This window comes from Lolium perenne, chromosome 6 (genome assembly GCF_019359855.2).
Source record: "Lolium perenne isolate Kyuss_39 chromosome 6, Kyuss_2.0, whole genome shotgun sequence".
Lineage (NCBI taxonomy): Eukaryota > Viridiplantae > Streptophyta > Magnoliopsida > Poales > Poaceae > Lolium > Lolium perenne.
The window spans coordinates 30,606,323-30,625,533 of NC_067249.2; the positions used below are offsets into that span (position 1 = coordinate 30,606,323).

The 19,211-nt window shown below is 46.4% G+C and overlaps 1 protein-coding gene across 1 annotated transcript; it reads right to left on the minus strand.

Moving 5' to 3' along the window:
- Positions 1-14,933: 14,933 nt before the first annotated feature.
- LOC127310625 (uncharacterized) lies at positions 14,934-18,632 on the minus strand. The gene is made up of 3 exons (XM_071822068.1): positions 18,553-18,632; positions 15,707-18,378; positions 14,934-15,050 (listed from the first exon to the last, which is right to left on the minus strand). Exons 2-3 carry the CDS (start codon positions 18,359-18,361, stop codon positions 14,934-14,936), a joined length of 2,772 nt encoding a protein of 923 aa, XP_071678169.1. The 5' UTR covers positions 18,362-18,378; positions 18,553-18,632.
- Between the last annotated feature and the right edge of the window lie 579 nt (positions 18,633-19,211).

A 19,211-nucleotide genomic window follows, 5' to 3' on the forward strand; every position in this document is an offset into this window, starting at 1 on the left:
CAATTATGTCCATCAACTGCAGTAGCAGCAACTAGCTGTCCTTTAAACCTGCCATGAAGAGTTGTTGCATCCACGGCCAAATAAGGCCTGCAACCGTCCAAAAAGCCTTTCCAGCAAGCTTTGAAACAAACAAAAGCCCTTCTAAAACATTCCTTGTGCATTACCTTCCCGCTTTTCAATTTGTAGGGAACTGTATGCTTGTCTATCGCTACAACACTGCCTGGACTAGCCATCTCCACTTCAGCTTTGAAAGTGTAAAGCAACTGAAAGCTTTCATTCCATGGACCATTGATCTTGTCAAGAGCCATTTCCTTTGCATAGAACATCCTCATGTAAGGTACTTTCATTTTAAACTTCTCAACCATCTTTTTCTGGAGTGCTGTTGGACCAAGTGAAGGAGTTTCTCTTAGCCAATCTAGGATTATATCTGCCAACCACCTAGTCTTCGCTAGCTTTGTTTTCAGCTCTGGCTCTCCCCCTAGAGGTGGACAAGAATGGACGTGCTCATTATTCTTTATTTGAAACATAATGATAAGGGATGTCAGTAATAGATAACAAATTTTACACCGTGATCTAAAATACACAACTGGTTGGCGTAGTACCTGAACCAAGCTGCTACTGCGCATTGTGGATGCATGCAGCCTCCACCTACACCTCTTGTATGGGCATTTAACTGTGAACCTACCTGGCTCACTTTTAATAACCTCATAATTATTCTTAGAGAGAATGCAATATGTAGTAATTGCATTACGGCAGTCCATCGTCGTTTGAAACACGGTGCCTTCTGCAGGCTCAGGATCCTCCCTGTTCCACTCAATTGTTGGCAAGTCATCACCTTCGTAATCGGCTAAAATGAGGCTGTCGTTGTTCTCATTGTTCTCTTCATCATCAGTGTCATCAAATCTGGCACCAAAAGCAATATCTTCCATGTATTGATCCTCCATTGACTGCTTACTGCATCGATCTACCAATTCAGGAAACATCAACTCATCATCATCATCTTGAGGAGACTGATCCTCCATGTCTGCATCGTCCTCCACATCGACCATACGAACGATCAGGCTACCACTAGCACTGGGGACAGATGGTGCTGCTATGGACCTACAAGGAGCGCCGCGGCGCACACTATTAGCAGAGGCAGCAGCAGTAGAGAGACATGATGCCCGACCACCTGATGATGCCCTAGCACCAGATGATGCCTGGCCCCTGTCCACATGGATGCGAATTTTACCGAACCGGCAAGAATCATTCAAAGCAAAAAGAATTCCCAGATCGTCTTTGGAAATTAGTGGAACAAATCTTCGCTCCGGGCTGTTGAAATATTTGAAATGAACTGCATCGAAAGAGATCCAGGTGTACTTATCGTAGATGTTAGCTTTGAAATCCCTCAACGAGATGGTGGTTGCAACCACCGCAGGGAAGTTAAACCCATTCTTATAGCGTTTAGAATCACGCGTAAAGCTAGAATCCAGCCTAACCACCAGCCGAAAAGCCAGCGCTGGATCCATCCTATTCGAAAAGCAACGCAGTTAGTTGAGCAACAACGATTGGCGCTCAAAAACTGCCTAGTGTTAATTCACATAGGCAGACGATGCTTACCCAGATGGAATTCATGCGTTAGATCCCTCCGATTCCCAATCTTCTCCACGGCTGACGGGATTAGGCGGCACACCAGACGGAAATACAAAGAGGACAGGGGTAGATCCAGATCTGGTGGAGGCGGAGCCCTCTCCGCCTCCCGGGGGTGGTGGTGGGGGCGGGGCCAGCTCGCCGGCGGACGACGCCATAAGGTAGGTGGGCAGGACGGTGTGGCGGTGGACGGGCGGTGTGTGAGCTCTTCCAGTCTCGGGCGGGGGGGGGGGGGAAGCTTTGGGTCAGCTCTTCCAGTCAACAGTCAACACATTTCGAAAGCAACAGTCAAGTCAAAACCACCGCGGCTCCCTAGCCGTCACCGGTAACGGAAGGCCTGTGACCAGACGGCAACCCTCCCGTCCGAGCGTCTGCGAGGGGTTTCAAACTAGAGGGAGGGGAAAACTGAGGAAAAGTTAAGAGGCTGGGGAAAACTGAGTACAACTAACGAACCAGGGGCACGAGAACAAAAAACCCTTTTTTCAATTACCCCCTCCCCATTCAGCTCCCAAATCATTCAGGTCCCAAATTTGTTATGCTAAGTTAGTAAGATATGGATTTTCCAAATTTTACGTTGATCTCAAATCGTTCAACTAGGGGTCTTGTGTAAAAAATACTCTTGCGCTAATTTCCGTGCCAAAAAACTATAGACACTATAGAATGGAACAAAGGGAGTATTACTTTTCTGAAGGTAGTCATAGGAAAAGTGAAATAGATCATGTAAAACCGTGCACCTGTAAATATCAACGATGGTTGTCCCGTAATTTTGATCCACAATGCCAAGGTACCCACACGACAGAGCCACTAAAAAACCATCAGCAAGTGTACCAACACCTGTATTTCAGAATAAAGTAACCGAACAACTTGGTTCACAGATCGGGTTTGCCACCCCTCCAAATGCTAGCAAGGCCAGCAGGGGGAGGTTAAAGTGTATGGAGCCTCCATGTATGTTTTGATAGTTTATGACAATCCCAATAAAATAATGTTTGCATTTAGTTATGTATTTATGGGATTTATCATAGGCAATGCTTGAACCATATGTTGGTTCAAGGTTGCAAGAAGAAGAAAATGAAGAAAATCAACTCACAAGTATGGCTTGAAGAAGAAGTTTTAGAGCTCTCATTTGTATCTTCAAGACATCAACAAGATGAACAAAGAAGAAATGTAGTGCAAGTTCAAGATGTGCTATCTCGAAGAGGTCATATGGTTGAAGCATGCCATACATATGGTGTTCCTGGATAGGTGAAGATGTGTCGAAGAAGAAGCTCTTCCATAGTGGATTATAGGGGAGAAATATGCAAAATTTCATCAAGCAAGCACAATTAAGAAAGACGTTCCACCTTGTTGAGGTGAAGATCATTATCATCTAGCTCAAGTCGAATGCCAAGTCAGACTTTTCCTATAGTGCGTTTTTACCCCAAAGGTTGGATTGGGGAGGGGGGCTATTTAAAGGAGCCTTTTTCCCCAAAGGTTCCCTAACCCTTCTAGCTCGTTTCTCCTCCACCGTTGACCTTCATTTGAGCTTTCTATCTCCCTCGCCCTCCCATGATTCTTGAATCTATTTGAGAGAAAGATAGAGAAGATCTAGATCTACATTTTCACCAATCAAATCCTTCTCTCTGTGAGGGGAATCCACTAAATCTAAATCTTGGAGAAATTTGGTGTCCTTACCTTCCTCTATTATTCTCCCTATATATTTTGTAGCTTTGTTGAAGTTTGAGAGTGTGGGACTTGGCATTGCATATGGTGCATCGGTTTGAGTTCTCCCCGGTGAAACGTGGAGGTGAAAGTTTGTGAGATATTTCTCTCGGCTGGTTGTACTTGGAGCTTGTTCCTCTTGGGTATTTGGGCCCTAGATGGCTTGGTGATCTTTGTGGTGTTCTTGGGGTCTCTAATTAAATTATGGATATTCCTTAATTATGAGGCCTTTCTGGCGATTTCTTGGGAACCCCCAATTCAGTTGTGGAGATTACCCAAATATTTGTGCAGTTCGGTGACCATCCTCAAGGTTCCGTAGTGGATCGAGGACTTCCCTTTTAGTGGGAAGGCTCGGGGAGAATATGGTGATGCCTTCGTCGCGTTTGGAGAGCTTTGTGCCTCCACACCGCTCCAACGGAGAGTTGCACTCGCAAGAGTGTGAACTTGGGATACATCATCATCTCCGTGTGCCTCGTTTATTTTTATTCCCAATCTCTTTACTTATGCACTTTATTTTGTGATAGTCTTCCTGCTTTAAGTTATATATATCTTCTGTCACAAAGTTGTTTGTCTTTCTTAGCATACGTTGTTAATGCTGCTGAGTAACATATTGTACTAGGTATAGGTCCCCGTGTTTTGTCAGGGTTGTACCTGTAATTATACATGTGTTCTCCTATATATACATGAGCAGCCGGCCCTATTGGTGCTGTGCAATCTCCAATACCTTTCTACATGGTATCAGAGGCCCTTCGGCTTTGACCTAGCCGCCGCCCCCCCTAGGGCGCCGCCGGCCTCCTCCCCTCCCTAGCCCTAGCCGCCGCCCTCTCCTCCTGGGCGCCGCTGGCCCTCCCCCTCCCAACCCTAGCCGCCGCCCCTCCCCACCCCGGGCGCCGCCGGCCTTCACCCCAACCTAGCCCTAGCTGCTTCCGCCTACCACCACCACCGCTTCCGCCATGGCCGGTTTCTCCTCCTCCGGCTCCGACCCCTTCAACTCCTCCCGCTCTGGTAGCAGCGACCCCTTCGCCGGCCCCTCTGTCGCCGTCATCCGCGGCATCCCCATCGCCGAGCGCGTGCTGGTGAAGCTCTCCACCACCGCTGCCCTCGGTCGCGTTCGAGTTCTTCACGTACCGACGTCTCAGCAGTTTGCCGATATCATGACGAAGGGATTGCCATCCACGACTTTTCCTGAGTTTCGATCTAGTCTATGTGTCGGTGCCGACCCTTCGACTGCGGGGGGTGTTGAGTAACATATTATACTAGGTATAGGTCTCCGTGTTTTGTCAGGGTTGTACCTGTAATTGTACATGTGTTCTCCTATATATACATGAGCAGCCGGCCCTATTGGTGCTGTGCAATCTCCAATACATTTCTACAAATACAAATAGGTGAACCGTAGTAATATATATGTTTTGTGCTTGTCCGTATTTATTCAAGCTAATATCATAAAACTTAACTGGATTCTAATTCAGGAAAGCATAAATCTTCCATTTCCAGAGTTTTTTTCGTAGCACCCTTAATTTTGGACGATGGTAGTACTTTGGAACGGAGAAAGCAGTTAAGTATGCAGCAATGACATACATTGTTAATTAACTCACACTATACTGTTCCTATCCAACCAAGAACATGGAGTGGTGGTACCAAGGAGCGTATACCAGGCGATTCACAATCAATCACAACCAAATTAAGGACGTACGCTGTCATGATACTCTGGCGACACCGGTCCTAGACCGAAATTTGATTGATTGGTGGCCACCTAAGCAACGCATGCTTGGAAGCATGGAACTCATGAGCCGGCAGATTTTCTAATGGAACTTCTCCGATCCAACATCAAGAAAAAGACTTGCCACAAAACTCAACCGAAAACAATCAAGCAAAAGGAATTAAAACCCAAATCATTTGGAAGCCTGATCTAGACCAACGGAGTAGTAAAGTTGTTAGCCACCGACCATCCTCTCTGACCATGGACTGTTCCTGTTTCTTACCTACCGTTGTGCTACTACGCTGGTGTAGCACAAGTGGAGTGATACTCCGATTCATTTTTGCAATGCAGTAGGTAGTACAATTAAATTAATGAGAGCCAGATCCAGACTAACGTGATGGCGAGAGTAGTATAATATATACGTCTGCCCACTACAATTCACAGGGCCTCGTGATGTGCTCCGTACTGATCAGCTCGTGGGTTCCAAGCAGAGAGCTTAAAATAGTCTAGGAGCATCAAACTTTTGAATTCACCCAATCACATTGTACTTTGTATGTAGAGCTTCAAGCAGCCGGCCCGGTCACATTCTCGGATGGCACACATCTCCAAGCAGATCGTTGCTGCCAGAGCTGTCAGTAATTTACTAGTGAAACATAAACTGAGTGCTTCGAAGATGATTCGTACTACTCCCACCATCTCAAATTAATAGGCGCGCACGTAATTTAAAAAATTGTTTTGACATTATTTTAGTCAATAAAATATGAAATATATGACACAAAAATTATATCATTGAAAAGCTCCTTTACATACGAATCTAACGATATATATTTTATAGTACTATTGTGTTTGTCGTTCCACCATTTGAACCCTGAATTGGTAATGTACCGGATGCATAAAAATGCAATATTTCCATTGATGTACACTGGTGACTGGTGCACTCGGCCTCAGAAAAATCACATTCAAAACTTATGGGAAAATGCCAGAATTACAGAAGTAAAAGCTCTCTAGGTTCAACTAGTATCATTCTCTCTACAGGAAAACCTCATGTTGCAGACCGCCATTCTATATGCTGATGGTACCTCGAGTTGCTTATGGCCCTAGGAAAACCGTTGACAAACAAAGGCCGTCGACAAACAACGACAAATTGTCCAGTAGCTCTGAGGCACAGGGTAAGTCGAGGGGGCATAGTCTCCGACACCGTCAAACGGATATCACGTCACGATGGTTATTCGTTGCCGATGACCGCACTAATAAACTCTCGTCATATGTGGATATGCCGACGACCAGATCTATGCTGTCGACCACGTGTTGTGTGCCGGTGGAGCAGTTGTCGAAAACATATGCTTACGGCCACCGCCGTCATAGTGGTATGCCGAGGGCTTTGTGCCCTTTGCCGACGGCTTGGGGCCCTAGGCATAGAATCTGTTTCCTAGTGTTTGCACTCAATGATTTAAGTTGTTTTCTTCTAATGTTCATTTGATCTTTCCGTCAACATTAAATCATCATGTTATTTTTATCTTAGTGCAATCAAGCATATTCCTACATTAACCAAAATTGTATGCCTTTTTTCATGAAGTCTCTTAGTCAAAGTATATCTTCTTGACATATGTGTTGTCAGCTTATTTTCAACATATTTAGCTTTCAAGTAAATTAGTTGTTGCATATTAACTCCGTTCCAATGAATAATGCATCTTTTTAAAAGCCAGTCCAAGTAATGTTTGACCAAACTTTACGAAAAATCTATCAAAAAATATGATATCGTATAAATATCATATGATAATATATTTCAATATGTATCTGCTAATATTGATTTTATATTTTGCAAGTATTTTTTTGTAAAAATTTGATCAAATTTTACATGGCTTGACTTTTCAAAAATAAAATAAACCCCATTCATTAGAAAGGATGTAGTACATTTTATACTATACTAAAGTGCCAACATAGGAGTAAGATAAATTATTGTATATTACATCGATCGCGTGACTTGGTGTGGTATGGGGAGTGTACTCATTACTACCTGCATTTCAACCAACATGACATATTTAACAAAACTCAACGATTTTCTACGTTTAGCCAAGTTTTATGGACAAGAATATGTGCAGACACAATACAATCAATATCAACAGGCCCACCGTAAAGTATGTATTGGTAGTACATTACACGATATTGTAAATGTTGTTAGAGCATCTCCACCGGTAGCTCCCAAATAGGCGCCGGCAGGGGCTCCAACACCTCCGTTTGGGGGGCACCGTCACTGCATCCTCTATTTGGGGGAGCTGTTCCCACACCAGCGCCCCAAACAGGCGGCCCCGATAGATTTTTTTTTACATAAACTACATATTATACTTGAAATTTCATTTTAATGTCATTCAGGATCGAGGAATGAATAATATTTTCGGGTAAATCCGAGTAAAACATTATTCACTCCTCAGTCCCGGATGACATATGAAACCTGCTTCATCTCTAGATTACTACCTAATGGCCACTTGGCTCTATGGAGATGGAGCTGCTCTCTCCGGTGGTCTCTCCTCTACTCTCTCTGCCGCTCCTCCGACGATAATCCCCTGCTCTCTCCGCCACGAATGTCAAGTAGGCGGCTCTATCCGCAGCCACCGCCTCCTGACGCAGCTGCCGCTCCAGGTCCTCCCGCCACCGACGGTGATCCACCTCCAGCCTCTGTAGGCGGAGCTGCAACTCCGCCAAACGCCGCCGCTCGCACACTTCCTCCTGAATCTGCGTCTCCTCCCGCTGCGACCGCCGCAGCAAAAGGTCCTCCCACCCCTGCTCCCGTCGCCGCTCCCACCGGCGCTCGCTCGCCGCCTCCCACCGCCACGCCTCCAAGAACTCCGTCTCCTCCCGCTGGCGCCGCTCCGACTCCTCCCGCTGCCGCTCCAGGTCCTCCCGCCGCGCCACCCGCCGCCGTCGCGCCTCCTCGGTCACCCGCAACCGCCGCTCCGCCTCCTGGCCCCGCCGCTCTGCCTCCTGGCCCCGCCGCTCGTCCGCGACGTGGGCATCCACGGCTGCCGCTAGCGCCGCCTCCTCCCACGCCTCGTACTCTACGAGTTGCGGGTCCGCTTCCACGACTTCTACGGCCGCCTCTAGCGCTGCCTCATCCCACGAATCCCACATCGTGCTTTTTTCTAGGGTTTTGCAGCAATGGCGGGGGAGGAGGGATAATATAGACCGCCGGCGAGGCGGGAAACATCCCGCGCGGTGTCGTGGCGGGAGAGTTTCCCGCGCGGGAGAGTTTCCCGCCAGGCGTCGTGGCGATAAAATATCCCGCGCGGCGCCCTGGCGTCATTGACAGGCGGCTCCGACGCCCAAAAAATTCAGCCTCGCGAGGCGCCGGCGCGTCCGATTCGCGCCCTTGGCGAAGGGGCCGGCACGGGGTTGCCAGCGATTCTATTGGGCTCCAAAATTGGCCGACGCCGAATGGGGTGCGAGCCTATTTTCGACCCCGGCCCCCAAAATGCTATCGGGGGCGCCGGTGGAGATGTTCTTATTTGCTTGTAGTATATTCTGTGCCAAACTATGTAAGCTTTGATATTTTTAAAATAAATTTACAGCCCTTGTTTACTGAAAGAGAAATAGTATGTGTGTGAGAGTGGGCTAAAATATATTTTCCACATTTCTTCGGTAGTTGAATTATGTTTATTGAACCATGCATTTGTTGGTGCATACAATTGTACTAAAGAATTGAAGGGCAGCTTCATCTTTTATGTGCAAGCATACTTCTCTCTTCTTCTTTTTGATAAGGTTCCCTGTTTATAAACAGTTTCAGCTGTTTGGGAGGCGGTATTGAATTAGAGATCCATGCATACAGCTGCACAGTGGGAGAGGATCAAGGAGGAGAATAGTTTGTTTGGTCTTCGGCCTCTACATTTTCGGCACATTCAATAGCTCATGCATGATTTCCTCATCATTATTTAATGAAAATATATATACAGCTAGTACTACCGGTATAGCTTCGTTGGCATTTGAGCTCGTACACGTACGCCGTATGAATGAATTCCTTTGCAGAATGCAGCTACAGCGAAAGCCCAAACATTTCCACCGCAGAAACGTACCTCTATGTACAAGAGAAAGAAAACGCGTTGGGCTCTACATTTTTCACCCTTTTAACTTCGTGGCTGGATCCCGCGCATTTTCAAAAAAAATGAAACAATATCTAGGAGAAACTAGACAGAAATGATATAGTAGAAGAGGGACATGTCGTGACAATTCCAAAATTCGTCCCTGACAGGAATCAAACTCTAGTCGTTGGGGTGCGTTACTGCGACCCCAACCACTGGGCTATGCACACGTCGTACAATTTCACCACTGTAGAGCTATGCTGTGGCTATGAGTCTATGACTGTAATAACGCAACACCCTAATGGCAGTACGAATGTACACAACCAAAAAAGATTGAAGAAAACTAAGAAAGAAAAGTCTCGCTATAATATCCTAGGCCTAGCAATAGTAATACATCCACCCCCTAGACAAAACCTAAAATATAGATTCTACAAAAGCGACGCCTCCAAGAAGTGAACAGTGCACCAGCACCGTCGTCGTCCGATCAAAGATCTTAGGTTTTCACCCTGAAGATAGTGCTCGCTCTCAAAACAATGTCTCCAACAAGGTCATTGCTAGGCACAACCAGTTAAGAACAGACCTTGAGTTTTCACCCTGAAAGGTAGGACTCCGAACTTCACATGTGCTACCACCCCACTTTCATATCACTGTTGCGAATCCCGGAACACCAATGAAAGTTCCTCAACATCGCGTAGACTTGAACCTTCTTTAGCTAATCCCCCAATCCCGCCTTCATGAAATTCTCCGCTTCTGACTTCAACATGGACCAAAAGTCTCTTGATATCAACACAGAATAGAGCTTCACGCCGCTCCCTTCGGAACCAAACGGTCGGAACAAAGCATGGGTGCACGCGGCCAAATACCACCCGATCCCGTGAACTCCAGGCAAAAGATGCACTGTTCCATTCATTGTTGGAGCCTTCCGGAACTCATCACTCCGGCTAGATGAAGAAAGATCGGCAACCGAAACGTCTTCATCTTCGGGAAAGAAGAACCCTAGGACCCCCACCATGAAAGACGGAACAGCCGGCCCCTACTATGCCGCCATGGTTGGGATCCGCGGTCCATCTTCCTCCTCCAACCCGGTCGGTGGAGGTCAGCAACGATCCCGCTGCCACCCTTTCCCCGCCGAGTACCACCACACCACCACGTCTCCCGCCATGATCTAGGTGAAGTAGCCGAAGGCCACTGCCACCAGACCCGCCGTCCACTGTCGCCGCCCCTGGAGGACCCCGCCTCCGCGCGAAGGGGAGTCCATGGACGCGCCACCACCGCCCCTGCCTTTGGCAGCTGGACGCGGCCGCCACGGCCGGCCCCGACGGCGGCAATGGCCAGGAGGAGGAAGATGTGACACCTCTTCTTGGGTTCGGGTCGTCGCACGGAGCCGCCTCGCGCGAGACGACTTGGGGCGAAGATGGGAAGGGAAGAGATGGGATGGGAGGGGCGGCGGCGACGCTGGAAGGGTGGAGGATAGAGGGGCGACGGCTAGGTCAGGGAGGGGCGGCGGCTGCTAGGTCTAGCGGCTAGGTCCTGAATCTCTACCATACAAGTATACATACTCGATTGATACCACATTACCATGGCATTTGTCTTGACCGATATTTTTGAAATCTCGCCGATTTTCTCGATACCACATGTATAAGGAAATACTTGCCGGTATTTTCTTAAATTTATGTAAATTACTCATATTTAAAGAATTTTGGTAAGTCCTGGATATTTTATTAATTATGCTTGAAGAGTCCTGCTATACTTTTTCGAGAAGGAGAAAAGAAAACCTTGATCGGTACCGCCGTACATCCCCACCAGCAAAATGACCCTTATATCGGAAATGGTCTTTTTAGCGTGTGCATCGATTGATAGATTTAGGGAGAAGCCTTTTCACAGCCGCCACCTCGGCGTATTCTTCTCCCGCAGCCTCTATCTTTTTTTCTTTTAAGGACTACTAGTTCAGTTTTATTTATTTTCCGCCTTTCTGCTGTCGTCGTTCACTTGTAGGCTCCTTTACACAAGTGAAAAACGAGCACGAAAAGAGAGGAAAATGCATGCAATAAGAGGAGGGAAAAAGAAAAAAGATGGAAAGGAGCCTCTGTAAACTCTGTACAGCCGTACATGTGTGTATACAGTATACATCTGTAATATAGACGCATACTCCGGGTCTCCGGCACTCCATCAAGGCTGCTGGCTTGCTAGCGTAGCACAGAGGCGGTGCATGTTCCAGCGCAATACACACATGTGCGTCCATACGCGAATGTTTCAACCAAACCAACACGGCAACACTTGCATGTCATGATGGTATACTATCGCGAGCTTCAAGAATATCGATCGAAAAGAGCTAGCGTACTTGCCCTAACAACATCTTCAGCTGGACGATACATTTCGGATCCGCAAAAATGGTCGTGCTTATCCGTTTATGTTGTAGATACGAAATTGATCATGTTTAACCGTGCGTCCGTTTTTCGTCTGGGGTGCTCTCAGCAGGTCGAAGCATATTATTTTTTCAACATATTTTCCATTCAACTGAAATGCAATTCTAAATGTATATACAAAATGAAAAAAGGAACAAGGCTTAGGCTCAGTTCTTTTGGCGGCTTCTCCGAGAAGCTGCCCTCCCTCCAGCTTCCTGGAGAAGCCGCACGATGGTTGAATAGCTCCTGTCTGTTGTTTAAAAAGAACAAAAGCACGAGGTAGGGGAGGTTCAGCCGTCAGATATCAGATCTCCCATCAATGGCACGCAGGAACCTTCATCAAGCTGCCCCACCAAAATCCTTCAAAAGATATTGAGACTGCCTGATGCTCATGACCAACAATACTATGTAGGGATGACACTTGTTGAATGGTGATGCCTGGGCTGAATAAGCAGCAAGGCTAAAGCAGGGATTGGATTGGATAAATAAACAATATGAGCACTGGGCTGCAAAGATCTAGCTCGATGTATGCGTTGCTTTCCTCCGCCCTGCCTACCTGGGTATGGCTCAATCAGGCAATAGACCGCCAAAAGAACTGAGCCTTAGATTACTTGCTAGCTAGATACGAAGCGAAAAAGAAAAAAAAGGCCTAGACTAAAAGCAAGGCCTTCTTCATGCTTGCTTGCCTCTTAGGGCATCTCCAGTAGCGCGACGCAAACAGACGCTGAGCGACCGTTTTTGTCCACCGTGACCGGAAATGCGTTTGACACCACCTCCAGCGGGGCGATGCAAATTGACCGGACCGTCCGCGGAGACGCAAACCTGGCCCAAATATGCACCTGGGATGCGTCTCTGCGGACGCTGCGCGGACGCGGAAAGTGTCCGCTCGCGTCTGGCGGACGTTTTGTCTGGCCCGCCTAGCAGTGACCCAGCGTCGATGCGTCTTCTCCGCCAGTACTAGCGCTGAGGCGTCGCTTCGGCAGTCTGCGGCCGCGTAAATGGCGATGCCTTGCGTGACGCGCGGCTGTCGCCTACCTCTGCGCACGAAGTAATGTCGTTGCCACGCGTGCCGCGGCCGTCGCCATGCCTCTGATCTATATAAACAGGGGCGCCAGCATCTCATCTCCTCCCCACAAAACCCTAGCCACCGCACAACCTCCACTGTAGCGCCGCTGCCGCTCAGACTCCTTCGCAGCCACCATGAGCAACGCTGGCCGTGGCCAGGCTGCCGCGCCTCCACCTCCACCTACACCTCCCACTCCACCTCCCCCGACCTCGAGCTCCGACGAGGAGTTCGACTCCGACGACATCACGGGCGACCTCCTTGACCCGGTCAGGGACGCCAAGTAACTAGCTGACGCGGAGAAGGAAGCACAGGAGGAGCGGGCGGCCCACGCGGCGTTCGACGCCGAGATGGAACAGCGCAGGCTGGCGGCCGCCGCAGCCGCAGAGGAGTCCGACTCCGACATATCATGGTCTTCCGATGACCCTGATGCGTCTACCCCGGAGGAGAGGGCGGCGGAGCCGAGAGCAATAGTCGAGTCCTTCGAGACGCTCAAGGACGACGCCGCGAATGCGAGGCCGAAGCAGTGCTTGCAAGAGGACGCGACAGCGCACCGAGCCATAGCAGCCGCACGGGAGACGACGGAGAAGCAGGCGATGGAGCGACGCAACGACGGGACCGGCCGTTCCGGAGGCAAGTAGTCTAGGCTTCTAGATCTACATTGTATAATTTTTATGCATTTAAATGTACTACTTTTTATATTTTTAAATACGTTGCAAATCTAAAAATAGATCGCCCCGATGGGACCACACCCAGACGCAAACGGACGCACGGATAAAATATATCCGCAGGACAACGCAAACAGACGCTCGCGACCACTTTTAGTCGTCCGAAATGCGTCGTCCCGGTTGGAGATGCCCTTACCAGATCGATCACACTTTTCGTGACCACGCTAACTATCTACTCCTTACCTATCTAGCTAGCTATGATAATTGATGAATATCTAGCTAGCTATGATAATTGATGAATGGGTCGGTATATATCCATGCCTCACGGGCCGGCCGGCGACAATGTAAGATCGTGGAGTGTAACAAAAATGTGTGTCCTTTTTTATTGGAGTTAAGTCCGTTTTAAACCTTGTACTTATAAGCCATAGCTAAATCAAACCCCAAACTTACAATCCCGGAAGTTAGCACACTCAACTTTGTAATCCCAGTCTATTTCTAACCTTTGGTTCGTTTTAGTAGAAATCTGTAGACGTGGCAAGTCAAACCCTGGGATTGTTGACTTGAGCTGGCCCACTGCTAGGTTGGACTCCACCATCTCGCTGAGGAAATAGGGTTCGAGTTGGATTGACTAATTTGGGGAAAGAGGATTCATCAGAGCAGAGGAGAGCGGCCGGCGGCGGCGGCCGACGACGGCGGCCGGAGGGCCGTCTACGCCAGGTGGAGTACGTGATGGAGGCGATCGGTATCGTCGGCTCGATCCTCGATCGGCATCCTCGTGGCGGACGGCGTGGTTGTCGTCAATAGCGCCCGCCTTCGCGCCCAGCGTTACGGGCTTGACTACCACGACAACATCACCCGCGAGGATGTTGTTGCCCTCACTCTCAAGGTCCTCAGCAAGACCATGGACTCCACAGGACGGCCGAGAAGCTGGAGCTGGCGAGGTGTTCCTGCAGCCGGGCACTGGGGAGGTGCAGTACTAGTTGTGCTCCCCTGATGCGATGGAGAAGCTGCTTGCCAAGGACGGGCTTCCACAGGCTGCACGTGAGGCATGATCTACAGAGCTTGTTCGCTACAATTTTTTCCCAGGTTTGAGTTCATCAGCACAGAGGAATAGAGGATCAATGCAATGCAAGCTCAGCTTGCACAGATTGCAAAAATTGCAGCTCTTAAGATAAGAACTGAGAGAAGTGATATGATGGTGTCTAAAAATGTGGTTAGTGCTACTAGTGAAGTGATGTATGCAACTTGAATAATGTATGCTGATCTATGTAATGGAGAGATTGTGGTATTGATATATGATATCATTTGGTATGCAATTTCAACAGCTTTTAAGTGCTACTGATCTTCCTATTTTGTATTAATTTTTTTGAAATGAATAAGATAAGAACAACCTTAATCGTCAATAGCTAGGAATTGTTGGGAATAACTACTACTTTGATCCATGACAACCAGTGCAACACGACATACAAACTCGGAATTAGTACTACTTGATCCACGATCATGACAAGCACAGAGTGTAGTGCATGATCATCAAAAGCACACAAATGGCAAGCAAATTTACTAGTTGCCACTACATGTGAAGTAGCAATAGCTAGGAACTGAAGATGCAGCTCTCTTCCTCCCTCTTCTTGCTCCAGCTTTGTGCATTTCCAGAAGGTCCAGCTTGTGCACTTGCAGATGCACCGGTTTCTACAGTTCCTAACTCTTCCTGGGAGGTTTAAATCTTGAAGTAGGTGCAGTTGCTTCAGATCTTGCTGCAGGTGCAGCTGGTTGAGTTTGTGCAGCAGGCTGCGAAGGTGAAGAAGCTTGCGGGGCCTACAAATGCAATAAAATCAAGTAAACTGACAATTATTCAACTACAATCGATAAGTAAAGTAAATGCAATGGAATAATGTTCTTTCGGTGTCAGTTTGCAAAAGGCTGTGTTGGTCTTATGTTTGCTCAGGAATTGATTTTATCTTTAGAACTTGCAGATGAGCAGGAAAAATAAAAACATTGGCCGTAAAGACAAGTGCGTCCTAGATTCGCCCGACACATGTAAAATAGAACCGTGCATACCCTGCTAGAGACCAAATCTGAATTCACTGGAAATAAGCATTTCCCTAGGTACTATGGGTCCTCGATGGGCTTCTGATGTTCTATTATTTTGCAACTATTTATCATCTAATGTTTTTTCTGTATATCGTAAAATGGAAGGCGTAGTCAGTCATGTCTCATTTGCTGTTTTTTCTTATCAACATCGTTCATTTGTACAGATGCATTTTAGTAAAATTAATATAGGGATCTACTCTATATATTTCCAAAATTATTCTTTGAAGTTTATTTTTTATCGTTGGATAATGGATTCATATTTTATGAGATATGCCTATGCAAAATGCATTTTTAATGTCTATGGATACTGTTATTACCCACCTTAATTTGACCAAATCCTAAATGCTAGAGCAAATCACCAAAATTCACAGAAATAATACCTCTGTTGTCTTTGTTTTTCTGCTAGTCTTCACAAGGTGTGCATACTTCTTTTTGCCCCTCTCTGGATTATTCTTGCATCCAGATTTGTTGTGTCCAGGATTGCCACATAAAGAACAAACAATCACAATGCCATGTTTGCTCATTTTCTTTGTTTTTGGTTTCTCTTGCTCTTCCCTCCTCCTGTTATTTTTCTTAGGCCTCCCTGGCATTCTCACATATCCTGGAGCTTGGGGTCTAGGCTTTTCTGAAATAGGCCACATCTCCTCACCTTCTACAGGCTGCAAGCAGTGCTCATAAATCTTCTTGAACACATCAATGGAGTAGCAAGGAGCAATGTAATCTTCCACTAATTTCCCGCACTTATAGATGGCTGTTATTGCGTGGGAACAAGGAATGCCTGACAACTGGAAGTATCCACAAGAGCAACTCCTTTTGTCAAGACTGACAGTATACTGTCTTCTTCTCCCAGTTAACAACTTTACTTCAAATCCATCTTTACCATTCCATAGAACCTCCATGAATTGTGTCCTTGCAATGCTGGCCTTCAACTTATTAAATATGCTTGGACAAATTTTCCCATGGAACTTTTCAGCTTTCTTCCTTTGTTCCTGAATTCTAACAAAGATTTTTTTCCTGATTTTCTCTTGCATGGAAATTATTGGATAAAATCTTGCTTCAACAATTGCATGATTAAATGATTCACACATATTGTTGTCAATTGACTCACAGTGGCTTCCCAGTGAGAAAAATGATCTCGCCCAATGCTTTGGTTGTGTTCTCATCATATCCTTTACCCCATCTGGTGTTTCTTGTGCAAGTTTGGCCTTGTAATAATTAAAATCTTGTTTGTTTGCTGCTTTGGCAACTGCCCAGAACTTTTTCTGCCACTCATGTGCTCTGTACTTCTTTCTCCAGTTTGCATAAATGTGTCTAGCGCACATCCTATGTTCTGCACCTGGAAGATAATCTTTCATAGCTTTGATCAAACCCTTCTGTTGATCAGAAATGAACACCCACCCTGCTCCATTACTATGAATATCCAGATCCTTGATGAGAAGGCCAATAAACCATGCCCAAGTTTCATTTGTTTCCTGCTCAACTACTGCCCATGCCACTGGGTACATCTGGTTGTTGGCATCCCTGCCAATCGCACACAAAAGTTCACCCTTTACTGCACCTTTGAAGAAGCATCCATCCAGTCCAATCACTCTCCTGCAACCAGCCTTGAAACCTTTCTTCAGTGCATCAAAGCAAACATAGAAACTCTGGAAAATATTTTGGTGCATGTTGGTTGGATCCAAGCAAACTGCCACAGTACTACCAGGGTTGCTCCTAAGTAATTCCAACTGATAATCAAACACTCTAGTGTACTCGTTTTTCAGTCCACACATGAGTCTGTCCATCACTAGTTTCTTGGCATGTTTGCACTTAGAAGTTGACACATCAGCACACATATCTTGCAACACAGTTGATTGCATGCTTTCAATTTTCCACATAGGATTTGCTAAGATAAAGTGTTCATATCTTTGTGCAATAACCTTGGCAGTGACAAGCTTGTTGTCTCTGTTATTTGCACACCTGTGTTCATCTTCATATGTTATCACCTGAAATCTGGAACATCTTGTTGATTTTGCAACATAAATGAGCCAAGGACAGCCTGGCCACCCACACTTGGCCCTAACCCTATCCACTTCTGATTTGATGAACACTATGCTCCTTTTGGTAACTATTCCATACCTCCTCAAAGCTTTGCACACCTGGTTTTTGCTTCTAAATACCATTTCTAATGCAAAGTGAGGAATATCTGCTTTAGGGTTAAATCTGAGATATTTGCTTTTCCTCCTCTTAATCTCTCCATCTGAATCCTCATCATAGCTGTAGTCTTCATCAGATGACTCAAAATTCCAGTCCTTCTCCTCATCTCCTATTTGTTCTTCCATATTAGCAATCAGATTTACTGGAACTGGACTATCTGAATTAATCCAGCTTTTTGAATCCTTCATTCTCTTCTTAAATTTCCTAGCATGTTTCCTCAATTCAACTACTTCTGAATCTTCACCACTATCTTCACTGTGTGGCATGTACTCATTGTCATCACTAGAATCTGAACTATCACCACTGTCTTCAGTTTCAGGTAACACATGGGGTTCTTGCATTTCAAAAGATGGCCTTTGCGAAGGAACCTGACTAGGATTGCACACTTGTGATACCACCGCTTCAATCTCTTCATCAGATTTAACAACTTCAGCACTAATTATTTCATCAGGTTTTTCTCCAAACAGATTCACATAATCATCCTCAAAATCACTTCCACTGCTATTGTAAACATTCTCCTCCTCCCCATGATATTCCACAAACACATCTGCAACTCCATCAACACATACATACTCTGCCATATGCACACAACCAATGTCATCATGTAGAAAAACCAAACCTTCAGCAAGTTCAGTCCCTGGAACATGGAAATACATTTTCATTGAATCCTTCACTTCTAAATGATCTTTAAGAAATCCTTTAACCTCCTGCAGTGACAACTTGTCCCTCTCTATCTCTGAAATCGCTTGATCTCCACCCACGTAGTCCATACTACGGCCAATGCGGACGAACTCGCCGCCAAAGTGAAATCGCACGTTGAGTATCTTTGTCGGGTCCATGGTTCAGAACAAAATTCCTACAATGCAATGGAATAACACATAAGAATGCAAATCCGAACCAATCACCCCAAACTCGATCAAAAACCTAACTTTCTCTTCCTGAAAAGTATCGCAGCTCAAAAAGCTAAACCTAATGGCGTCAAAATAGACAAACAACGGGCGACGGAGGAGGATCAGGCCGGAGGCATTACCTTTCCTTCGTTTTTCTTCTTGTCGTCACGATCATCGCCGGCGGCAGCGTTCATCTGGTCATCGCCATGGCCGTCACGGCTGAGTCGCGTGAGCAGAGGAAAACCAAGGCACAACCTCCTTACGTACTGGTCTGCTAGGACTGGGCCGGCCCAACAAAAGAACGAAAGGCACTTAACCAAAGCCTCAAACTAACCGATCCCAGCAACAATTTTTTTCATATAGTCAATCCGCGTTTGGAATGGACCAAAGGTTGGAACTAGACTGGGATTGCTAACTTGAGTGTGCTAACTTCAGGGATTGTAAGTTTGGGGTTTGGTTTAGCTATGGCCGACAAGTACAAGGTTTAAAATGGACTTAACTCTTTTTATTGCAAAGAACAGTCGATGCGGTACATGTATATTCGATTCTATCTGATCCGATCATCACGAGAAAACAGCGACTTGGGCAAAGATACACCGATCGGTGATTGCCTTCTCTCGACGATGATACGCGAGAGCAGAGAGGGCCGGACTAACAGAAGCTAGTTCATATGAGATCAGTAGCGTGCCCATTAACTCGAAGCGGAGAGAGCAGTAGTATCCAACTACGATCTTAAATATAAATTCATCCAAAATAAGGTACTTATCGTAAAAGTGCTGCTCCCTCCGATTTATGGAAA